The following is a 12,460-nucleotide window of genomic DNA, read 5'->3' as shown; positions in this document are numbered from 1 at the left end:
GCAATTTCTCCAAATGTTCATTTTTCAGGAAATTAACAAAAGTGGAGTTAGGAGGTTTTGTTCATCATTGATAAGAACAGCTGAATGGACCTCCAAACTCACATTGAGGTTAGAGGTCAAAAGGGGGTGGAGCCTGGAGTCAGCTAAACCAGCTAACTCCGGTGGAGTTAGCTGGTTTAGCAGAACGTTTTAAGGATCCAATGGAGTTAACTGGTTTTGTCAGAAGCGCTTTTTAATGCTTTTCATTGGTTCAACATTTTTTTTACCAACACGCAGATGTAATGGATGTTCAATGGCACTAATTTATGGATACAAATGCAAAAGGGTCTAAATGGAGTTAGCTTGTTTCGGCCGGACAGCAATGCTCCATTATGAAGTACTGAGAAATATGCGGAAATATTAGGAATATTGTTTTTGAAAATAGCCGATCTATGAGCTTGCAGATCAGCTATTTTCAAAAAGCGTATGTATAAGTTTAAAGTGGTTCACTGGATTTTTGATAATTTTAGCTGGGGACCCCCTCCTCAAGGACCCCTGGCTGGGGGTCCCCGGACCGCCCCTGTAATAATAATAAGGCATGATAAGAACTCACCGATGTGTTTTCCATACATGTGGTAGAAGAAGCCCAGGCAGTAGGCGGGCGGGTTGGTGATGCCGTACGGGTTCTTGGGCGCCACGTTGAAGAACGGACTCACCAGGCGAGCCTGGTCGCCCTCCTTCCGCGGCCTGGAGGTCTCGATGTACATGTAAAAACCTGCAAGGAGAGACACACACACACACACACACACACACACACACACACACACACACACACACACACACACACACACACACACACACACACACACACACACACACACACACACACGTTTGAAATATAGAAGTTAGAAGCTCACAATGTGTCGTGCTGCAGCACCACGTTGTGTGAGCTTGGAGATCTGCTATTTTCGTTGCATGACTAGCTTGCCTCTATCCCACGCTATCCCAAACTGCTGCAGAGACACTCATCTTTTGCAGATCTTTGTCTCATTTTTAAGGTTTTAAATGGGCTTGCACCTCCACCACTAAAACAGTTCATAGAGCGAAGAGAAAGTGGTGACAGAACAACAAGGGCAACTACCAGAGGAGACTGTGAGGTACCATTCAGACGGAGTGTGTTGGTAAAACAGTCTTCTCTGTTAGAGCCTCCCATCACTGGAACAGTCTCCCTACCGAAGTAAGAGAGACCACCAACTATCTAACCTTTAAACTCAACCTTAAAAGATTTAAGACTTAAAGCTAACCAAATTTGTAATCACGGGTAAATTTCAGCTCCATTAATCACTGTGTCTTCTCATATTTTACTGTATTTGTTTTGTCTTCTGTACTATGTACTATTTTGTATTGTTGACGATGATGTCTCTTTTTGTATCGATAACGATGCCACTTTAACAGCCTGCTCAGGGACTACAGATGAAAATTAGCCAACTCTGGCTAACTCTGGCTCATTTACATGGACGTGAATAACTGACATGTTGATCAATGTGCATTGTCCCTGTTAAATATATAAATCCATGCCTTCCATGACTCACTCACTCACTCACTCACTCACTCACTCACTCACTCACTCACTCACTCACTCACTCACTCACTCACTCACTCACTCACTCACTCACTCACTCACTCACTCACTCACACACACACACACACACACACACACACACACACACACACACACACACACACACACACACACACACACACACACACACACACACACACACACACACACACACACAGGGTTTAACCCAAGACGAAAAAAAGGAAAAAGAAAGACATGCCATCTCTGGTTTACCTCAGTAGTCGTTTGAATGAAATGAACGTGAACACAGCTTCTGAACCATTCTTTAGCCCCATTTTCACTGAACTAAATATATTAGACCCGATCGTCACAAAGCCACACAATATTCCCAAGTTTTCATACTAAAATGGTGTTTTTTTCCGGAGAAAATCTACTTTAATATCGACCTCTCTCTGTCTCATCAACACACTTTCACGGGATCAGACGGCGCCCACTTATAGGATGGGATGGCGTATCTTTAATAATTGAATATCTTTGGTTTAACTATACTGGGGGATGTTGCCGTGTTGTCTTTACTATCCCGACAGGCCTGTTGTGTTTTCCCCTTTCTGGCTTTTTCCCCCTGATTTACAATCTCGGCACGGAGACGGAGTCATCCAGGCTCAAACATTAAACACAACAAAAAGGTGGATGAAAAAACCTCTGGAACCAGAGCTTTCTGCCAGCCAATCTGCTGGGCTGTTCTATAGCAAGGAATGAGTCACCAGCTAATAATGTCCGTCACTGTCGGGTGGAAATCTTGTATGTCCAAAACAATTCCCTTTGTGATTAATATTTTTTAACCCATTGAGACCTGAAGCCGATTCTACATGTCTCCTAAATCTCAACAGTTTTATGAAAAACGTATGTTTCTATATCAGTGGTGCTCAATATTTTTCATGTCAAGGACCCCCAAAATGATATGTATTTGGCCGCGGACCCCCATCAAAATATTTTGTTCCAGGGACCCCCCAGAAGCAAAGATTTGAGTTGAAAATGTTCGCTTTAAAAATATATATATTCAAAGATTTGCACACATTTTCACGATTTTTCAAAAATAGCAGATCTACAAGCTCATAGCGCGGCACTCGGTGCCGCGCTACGAGCTTGTATATCTGCTATTTTTGAATAGCCAAAGTGTAAAATAATGCTTTTTTAGCTCAAATCTAAAAATGACAAAGTTCCAGGTCTTAATGGGTTAAAACCCCTTTCTTTTTTTTCATTCCCGATCTACAAGCTCGCGAAGTGATACGTTGTGACTCTTGTGAGCTTGTAGATCGCCTATTCTCACTACTTTCGTGTGGCACTCTTGTATGATGAAGCAGGGCCTTTGTTTACGGAAAAAAACATGAAAAGTTGAAATATGGAAATACGAGGCGACAGCCCGACAGCGACAATTTGTTGCTGAAAATCACAGGAAAACAACACAACAGCCCTGATTACGTTTGATTGCTGTCCACCAATCTGCCATGGCTTCAGAATGTCCCTCTCAAAATTGCTTTTTTTCAAAAATAGCAACATCTACAAGCACATCAATGTGTTGCGATGCATGTGCAGCAGTGGTGGAAAAAGTAGGCCTACTCAATTTTTTTGCTTAAGTAAAAGTATCAATGCTGCAATGTAGACATACTCTGTTACAAGTAAAAGTCCGGAATTCAAAATTGACTTGAGTAAAAGTACAAAAGTGTTGGTATCAAAATGTACCTAAAGTAGCAAAAGTAGAAATTACTCATTGTGCGGAATGCCCCGTTTCACAAGTTTTCAAATGTATGAAAATCTTTTGAAAATAGCAGATCTACAAGCTCACGCATTGTGAGCTTGTAGATCGGCTATTTTCAAATGGCCGAAATGTATATAGGGCTGAAGTGCAATAATAATCCAAATCCACAAAGTAACTAGTAACTAAAGTGTTCAAATAATTGTAGTGGAAGTAGAGGTACCTCACAATTGTACTTATACAGTACTTGAGTAAATGTACTTAGTTACTTTCCACCACTGATGTCCAGTAGGAAGGACCAAAACAAGCCCCTGGGGCTATTTGTGTTATCCTTTTAACATAACATTTGACTGTACTACCTGTGCTGTTAATAAGCATGTTAATAAAGTACTCAATCAATCAATCAATACATCAAAAGTACATCTGCTATTGTTTTTATAGCGTAAGTATGAAATAGGGATTCATTGGTTAGCGCAGTGGTTCTCAAACTTTTTTGTGCCAAGGACCCCCAAATAGACACTTATTAGACTGCGGACCCCCATAATAGAAGATTTGAACGGCTCTAGCAGTGATTTCAACCATTTTCATTTCAAGGACCCCCAGTTTGACATGCGTTAGGGCTACGGACCCCCATTTAAAGGAGAATTCCGTTCATTTTAAGTGTTATGTTTGATGTGCGTCAAATCACTTACCAACGTAGGAATGAAAATCGCGTGACTCCACAAATCCCCCTATCGACCCCCACCGTTGCCATGATAGTAGGATGCTGGATAGCCCAAATTCGCCTATTTTAACAAATGCAAAGTCTGTTTTTTTGCTTCTAGTACTCATTGTTGAGTCCCATGATAATGTAACAGGCGCTAAAACTCCGAGAAGCTAACGGCTAATAACAGAACGAGCTAATGCTGGGGCTGCTTATCTCTCTGCATGGCAGCCCCAGGTTGCCAGGTCGGGAGAGAAACCAGCAACCAGCATTAGCTCGTTCTGTTATTAGCCGTTAGCTTCTCGGAGTTTTTTATCATGGGACTCAACAATGAGTACTAGAAGCAAAAAAACAGACTTTGCATTTGTTAAAATAGGCGAATTTGGGCTATCCAGCATCCTACTATCATGCCAACGGTGGGGGTCGATAGGGGGATTTGTGGAGTCACGCGATTTTCATTCCTACGTTGGTAAGTGATTTGACGCACATCAAACATAACACTTAAAATGAACGGAATTCTCCTTTAATGGCATGTATGTCTCTGGGACCCCACTTCATATTGTAAAATCAATGTTAATTTAACTCTGAGAGTGTACAAATGGAACCAAATGGACCCGTTAGGGTCCATTTGGTTCCATTTGTACACTCTCAGAGTTACAGACCCATAAGGGTCCCTTTGGTTCCTGTCCATCATTTAGCTGGGGACCCCCTGGAACCCCCTCAAGTACCCCTGGGGGTCCCCGGACCCCACTTTGAGAACCAATGGGTTAGCGTATGTTTCCTAATAATCCTATATTAAAAATCACACCCTGTGTGAAGGTAGCGGCGCCTTTGATACATTTTGTCATCGATATGTGTTTATAATGTGTTTATAGCCATGTGTCACGTCAGTATGACTCAGACATAACCATAAACAAACCTGATACTCCCATATTAGGACTTTAATTTACGGGGGAGAAAAAAACAGTTCAAACATGGAGATAAGAGGTTTCTGCCCGACAGTCATGCAGTCATGCAGCTTTTGGTGTGACACGAGGTTGAACAGCATGGGTGACAGCAGAAATACCCAACGCCCCCGACAATGTGCCTGAAGGCACATCATCTCACAGCCAAACCATACAGCCCTGTGCACTAGCTGCCTCCCTCCCCTTCTCTCCTCTCAGGGGCGTCACGGCCATTCACTGTGCGTACGTACGACGCGACACCCTCACTCACATAGATCCGTGATTTCATACCCCCCACTTTTTGAAAAAAATAAAAAAAGAATAATATATATATTTTTTTTTGATAATAATTGGGTAAAATCAGGCAAAAATAAGAATTAAATAACCTAGCGTATGTTTCCTAATAATATATATTAAAATTATTAAAACTTATTAAAAGTTAAAATTATAACATTATTAAAGTTAAAAATACTTAAAATTATATAAAACTAAAACCGAAATAAACTAACCAATAAACGAGAAGAAAACAAAATCCGCCCAAAAAACGCAAAATTTAGAAAATACTAAATTTGTTTACATGTGACAGTTACACATGTTTTTCACGATTTAAAAAAAATAGCAGATCTACAAGCTCATAGCGCGGCACTCGGTGCCGCGCTATGAGCTTGTATATCTGCTATTTTTGAATAGCCAAAGTGTAAAATAAGGGGTATAGTCCACCGAAAGTCCATCTTCCCCCCAACCTCCACCTTCTGAGAGCCTGTGACGTCCCTGCCTCCTCTTCCCTTCACTTCCCTCCAGTCAGAAGAATCAATGTGACTATCTTCCTCCCGGGTCTGAATATGATATCAGATCATTAGAACGCTGAAGAGGAACCGTCGGGTCGCTAATGGAATCCTGGACATTTTTTTCCTCTTTTTTTTGGGGAGACCATTACAGTGATTAGAGCCGATGCATTATTTAAGTGAGTCAGTCAGCTGCTGCTAACCAGGCAGCAGAGCCACTGCTTCCTGTCGCCTCCCACGCCCATCACATATCGTCGCTGTCGGGCACAAACCTCCTATCTCCGTATTCATAACGTTTTCAGTTTTTTTCGGGAACTAGACCAGTGGTTTTCAACCTTTTTCATGCCAAGGACCCCTAAATTGATATACATTTGGCCGCGGACCCCCATTTGAAAAATGTTTTGTGCCAGGAACCCCCAGAAGCAAAGATATCAGTTAATCTTCGCCTTAAAAAATATAAATATTCAAAGATATGCACACTTTTTCAAGGTTTTTCAAAAATAGCAGATCTACAAGCTCATAGCGCGGCGAGTGCCGCGCTATGAGCTTGTAGATCTGCTATTTTTGAATAGCCAAAGCTAAGTGGTTAAAAATGATTGTGACGCTATTAACTACTTTTGCTGGGGACCCCCTGGTACCCCCCCAAGGACCACTGGTGGTCCCCGGACCACTGGTTGAAAACCACTGAACTAGACCATACCCGTGGGGGGATATGCGCACATGATTTGGCAACCCGGGGAGCCAGCGAACACAAAAACGCTAATAAACAGCCGACATTTGGGGGAAACGAAAAACGGGCAGCTTCGCTGTTCCGTGCACATGTATGGTAATGGTCGATGTCTGTGTGTGTTTTTTTGCTCCAGCCACTTGCCAATTCAGCCACTCCAGTCAATTGCTCCAGCCACTGAGGAGAACTGGGCAGAACAGATTTTGGGCTCACCGCTACAGAGCTTTGTGGAATTATAGGAGGATTATAGGAGGATTACTAAAGAGTAGCAGATCCACAAGCTCGAAACGCGGTGTGACCAAGGGGCAAACCCCCTTCGCTGGAGTTGAAGCTCACTTCCTGGTTCGACCGAATGAAGACCCGCCCTCGCTGCAGTTGCAGCCAATAGCATTCATTTCCGTTTGCATTTCGGACCGAATAAAGAAAGATGGCTGATTTGGAATCACTGATAAATAGGCTTCATTTACCGCCTGTAGAAACAAATGGCGTAAACGCTAGTCCATATATATATATATATATATATATTTACAGTGTATGGGTGTGAAGCGAAACGTTTTGAGCTTGTAGATCTGCAACTTTTGCCATTTTTTCATTTAAATCCTGAAAAGTAACAGTTTTGGACATAGGTTTCCACCCGACAGACGACCCTGATTTATTTTATTATTTTACTGGGGTTAAAAGTATCAATGCCTCAATGTAGAAATACTCAAATAATAAATAAATACCCAAACAAATACCCAAATAATTGGCAAAAAGGTGCAGGCTTATGCAAAGGTTAAAATGTAATTTAATTTAGATAACATGTTATGTAGACAGTTCACGGCTTCTATAGTAGACAAACCCTCAATGCTATGCTTTGTTTTCAAGAGTGTTGCGTGCAAACGAATGTGCGAGGCAAAAGATCCCGAAAATCACTCCCATACAGAAGGGGAGGAAGACTATTATTTCCCCACCATTTCCCATTCCAAGTGTGTTTGTCTTATATGTAACGCCAGCCCCGCTATTCCAAAATCCGGATCCTTTTTGCCGCCTGGTTTTAACTCAAGTCGGGTTCTATAACACAGGGGTTTTCAACAGGTGGTCCGGGACCCCTAGGGGGTCCTCAGAGTTACTACAAGGGGGCCGCCAATGTGATAGGATTTTTCTTTTTTGCCTTGAACCCTAGCATCCCTATTCTGGGGAGAACTTTAGCCGAAAAATAGCAAATCTACAAGCTCTGCAAGGTGCTGTGAGCTTGTAAAGCGGCTATTTTCGGCAAAGAGGTTTGGTGTGGAGGTAAAAAAAGAGCAGACCAGAGATTACAAAGATTAGTACAAAGATTACTAAGTATATTGAGGGTTTAAGTGGTTTAAGGTCTGAAAACACACAACACTGATGATAGAGCTGTCAAGCAAGTGTATGAAGCTATCTGTGAAATCCAATCTGCAACACAATGTTATACAATATGTAGTGTGTGTGTGTGTGGGGGGGGGGGTCCCTGCTTCATCTCTCTCTCAGCTAAGGGGTCCTTGGCCTGAAAAATCGTTGAAGACCCCTTGCACTATAGAGGGTTGAAGTGGTTAAATATTGAGTACCAGCGCGTACGTACTGTACGCACGGCCATGCTGTAATGAGCTGTACTGAACAGTAGCACACATCTCTGACTCAGGTACCCATGGTAACACCAGTGGAGGAGAGTCAGCGGCGATATCGCCATGGAAATAAGAGGATGATCGGGCTCTGCTCTTTGTGAGATTATTACATTGTCAACATCATGTCGTTGCTGTCAGGCAGAAACCTCTTATCTCCAAATTCTAACATTTTGTGTTTTTTTCTAAATTAACGCCCTACTTGATCACACTACAGCATCACTCAAAAGCATCAAAAGTAGCAGATCTACAAGCTCGAAACGCGTCGCTTCGCGCCGCGTTTCGAGCTTGTAGATCTGCTACTTTTGATGCTTTTTAGTTTGAAACCTGAAAAGTAACAGTTTTGGACACATGAGGTTGAGTTTCCACCCGACAGAGACAATATCTAACCACTTAAACTCTCTTTACTTAGTATAGAGGGCCTAGTATAAAGTTGCCTATGTACTTGATCCTCTCTTTCTTTCCCTCTACACCAAAATATCTGCTCCAAAAATAGCCCATTCATATTAGCTCAAAATGGGATTAGCTGAAAGCTTCGTTCCAGCCACAGAGACGAGACCCCATAAATCACACCAACAATGTATTTCCTTAATCAAAAATGTTGCATTGTTGTCAACTATCTAGGGAACTACTTGACGAGTTATTTTGCTTCCTGTTTTCAAGTCTGTCTGTCTGTCTGTCTGTCTGTCTACCCGCCCGGTCGCCCATCAATCAACCAGACAAACCAACCAACCAATCACCTTGCTTGGATCCACTGCGGTCTCCGCTGGGTCCCGTGTTGGGCGTGTACTTGGTGTCGCGGGTGGCGGCGCTGTGTCTCGTCCAATCGAAGTCGTCGTTCTTGTCCTGCGTGAACATGCAGATGGGCTCCTCCTCGAAGCTGCACTGGAACTCCCCTGAGGATGCACCAACAACACACACACAACACTATATGTGTTTACATCAAGGGGCCAGCTTCCGAGTTGTAAATTGAGGCTATATAGGAAGAGACAGTTCATATGAATGGCCTGTAGTCTTGCTGTTTCACCCCCGATGGATCGCAGTGTGGCACAAAGTGACGCGCTGTGAGCTTGTAGATCTGCTATTTTAGAATAGGCAACATATAAATGGATAAAGTGGGTTAAAATGATTGTGATGCTAAATTAGCTACTTTTGCCGGGGACTGCAACCCACCTCAAGGACCCCTGGGGGTCCCCGGACGGACCCCACTTTGAGAACATCTGCTCTCTAGCAATGATTACTATCATAATGTAGAGCTTTAACCTTTTATCAAGAAAGTTTGTTTCTATGATGTCACTTACATACTATCTTCATGTGGTTAACAGAGTTATGAGCCTCGGTGTGACCGCAGTGAAACCCGTTTCTACCGGATATTAATATGATGTTCTATTATGGACGTCTCTCAGGGGCACATTCCTCATTACGCTGCACATTCCTGTGTGTGTGCTACATTTTCTATAAAAAGACGTGACCCTCGCTGTACGAGTGAACACATCATCTCTGGTGAAACGAGACTCGCGTATACGGGGCGTATATGCTCGGGCGGGTTCAGACACAGTGTGCGTGTGTGTGTGTGTGTGTGTGTGTGTGTGTGTGTGTGTGTGTGTGTGTGTGTGTGTGTGTGTGTGTGTGTGTGTGTGTGTGTGTGTGTGTGTGTGTGTTTAATAGACACTATACCATGACAGCCCACAATTGAAACATGATGGATGGCACGTCATAACAGCCACAAGTGATGTTCTAGTGCGTATAGTATACAATAATATAATATTACAAAGAGCGCACACACACTCACACACACACACACACACACACACACAGACACACACACACACACACACACACACACACACACACACACACACACACACACACACACACACACACACACACACACACACACACACACACACACACACACACACACACACACACACACAGCTCCAGTATAAAATACAACAGTGTTTACATTGAGGCCAAAACAATGCATTTGCCTTGCATGGGGTGATGGTACAGTAGGTCACGGATGATGGGGGACATGCACTGAAGGAGATTGATTACACACACACACACACACGCACGCGTGTGTGCGCGCACGCACAAACACATGGTAGGTGCACGGCTAAAGATACAGCCTCAGCCAAAGAAGAGGCTACGCTACACCTGCACACTTGCTCTGTGCCAGAACACTTCGATCCCACACTTGGATGTTGGCCAGGTCAAATGTTTGTTGAAAGGGCATCAGTTCATAACCAGTGATGGACAAAGTATACAGTTAACACATTGAGACCTGAAGCCGATTCTACAGTCTCCTAAATCTCAGCAGTTTTCTGAAAAACGTATGTTTCTATATCAGTGGTGCTCAATCTTTTTCATGCCAAGAACCCCCAAAATTATATGTATTTGGCCACGTACCCCCATCAAAAAATGTTGTTCCAGGGACCCCCAGAAGCAAAGATTTGAGTTAAGAATGTATATATTCAAAGATTTTCACACATTTTCACGATTTTTCAAAAATAGCAGATCTACAAGCTCATAGCGCGGCACTCTGTGCCGCGCTATGAGCTTGTATATCTGCTATTTTTGAATAGCCCAAAGTGTAAAATAATGCTTTTTAGCTCAAATCTAAAAATGACACAGTTCCAGGTCTTAATGGGTTAAGAAAAGGACATTTCGCTCAAAAGTGTAAAAAATAAAAGGCCAGGTAGTACAAGTGAATCTTAGCCAATCAGGATGAAATATGAAAAATCGGACAGGTCCGTTTTGATGACATGCCTATAGAGACATGCCTATATGTGTGGACAAAATCTGTAGGAGTAATAGCAAATAAAAAAATGTTTGGCAAAAATCGGCTTCCTGATGGCACTATAACAGGCCAATGTGAAGTTTCACCGCAATCGAACGCTGCGTTCATGATTTGAGGCATTTTGTTCAGAACGAGCCACTCCTGAAAACTTTACATGCCAATGTTAGCCAATCATGAAAAATGGGACGGATCCGTGCACATGACTATTAGAGATAATGTATACCGATTTGCGTGATGGTTGAACAAAATGTGTAGGAGTAATATCCAAAAATGTGTTTTCCAAAACATGGTCTCCTGGTGGTGCTATAACAGGGCGATGCGACAAATTTGGGGCAGAGGTTCTACTCTGGCATCCAGGAGACAAAAAACTGTGTATCTACTGTGTAGTTTGGGTGCCAAGAATCAAAAGTACAGTACAATATTCCCATTTGAAATATAGCGGGGTGAAAGTAATGAGCTTTAAAATAAGTAATACATACTAAGTACAAAAATGTACTTAAGTACAGCAGTCAAGTAATGTAATGTACTGTCCGTGCCAGAACGTATTGATCTGACTTGGATGTTGGTCAGGTCAAAGGTCAAATGTTTGTTGAGGGGTCGTGACATGGACATGATGATGAGCATGGTCTGACCGCACCGCAGGCCAGAAGCAGCCCGCCCGCCCGCTCGCCCACGCCCACACACACACACACACACACACACACACACACACACACACACACACACACACACACACACTCTCTCTAAATGGAGAGGTCAGATCACACGTGCCAACAACCTCCATTCAACCAATTAAGCCCTGTTTTATACTTGTTTATACTTCATATTATCCATTATTTCTAAGCACTTTATTGCTTCTTTGCACTGGATTGAGGCCAGAAACATTGTGTCGTGCATTACAGTTCAATGACAAATATAAACTCCTTCCATTCATCCATCCATCGACAGTGTTGCTAAATCTTTTCTGTGGAAAATATCCTATCTAGGGACCCCACCTATCCTGTTGTAGGAGAGTGTAAGCCTCCTCCACGAGACGATTAAAAAAAACAAAACACAAATAAAAACGGGCAGCATTTGGATGCAGGATGTGCGTCAGGCATGCAGCGGCGTGATAAATATTCATTGATTTATTAAAACGTAGCTGCGAGCGCTTTGGAGGAGCGTGGTGACCTTGAATCCACTTGCTCCTTTACAACGCAGGTATAATGGAGAGAACCAGGAAGAGGAGGACAGGAGGGAGAGAGGTGGGTGGGTGGGCGGAGGGAGAGAGATGGAAAGAGAGAGAGGGAGGGAGAGAGAGATGGAGGGAGAGGGTGGGTGCATGGACGGAGGGAGAGAGAGGGATATGGGGAGAGAGAGGGAGGGAGGGAGGGAGGGAGGGAGGGAGGGAAGGAGAAAGGGAGGGAGGGAGAGGGAGGGAAGGAGAAAGGGAGGGAGGGAGAGAGAGATGGAGAGAGGTGCGCGGAGATGCTACATGACAGCTGGAGAGCAAGAGAGAGAGAGAGTGACAGATTGAGAGAGTAATATAGAGATGGAGACGAGGTGAGGTGAGA

General features: G+C 43.2%; 1 protein-coding gene across 1 annotated transcript in view; it reads right to left on the bottom strand.

Moving 5' to 3' along the window:
* The window catches only part of LOC311062689 (MAM domain-containing glycosylphosphatidylinositol anchor protein 2), a gene marked incomplete at both ends in the record, with an annotated part of 584,351 nt that overhangs the window by 23,044 nt on the left and 548,847 nt on the right, over positions 1–12,460 (bottom strand). Inside the window, 2 exon segments of the mRNA XM_084081896.1 lie at positions 593–754; positions 8,845–9,000. Coding sequence (XP_083938022.1) covers positions 593–754; positions 8,845–9,000 — 318 coding nt within the window.

The sequence above is a fragment of the Gymnoscopelus microlampas genome, assembly GCF_963454915.1.
Source record: "Gymnoscopelus microlampas genome assembly, chromosome: 16".
Taxonomy (NCBI): Eukaryota; Metazoa; Chordata; class Actinopteri; order Myctophiformes; family Myctophidae; genus Gymnoscopelus; species Gymnoscopelus microlampas.
Note: the sequence above shows the minus strand (reverse complement) of the source record. Positions and strands in the feature narration are given on the sequence as shown.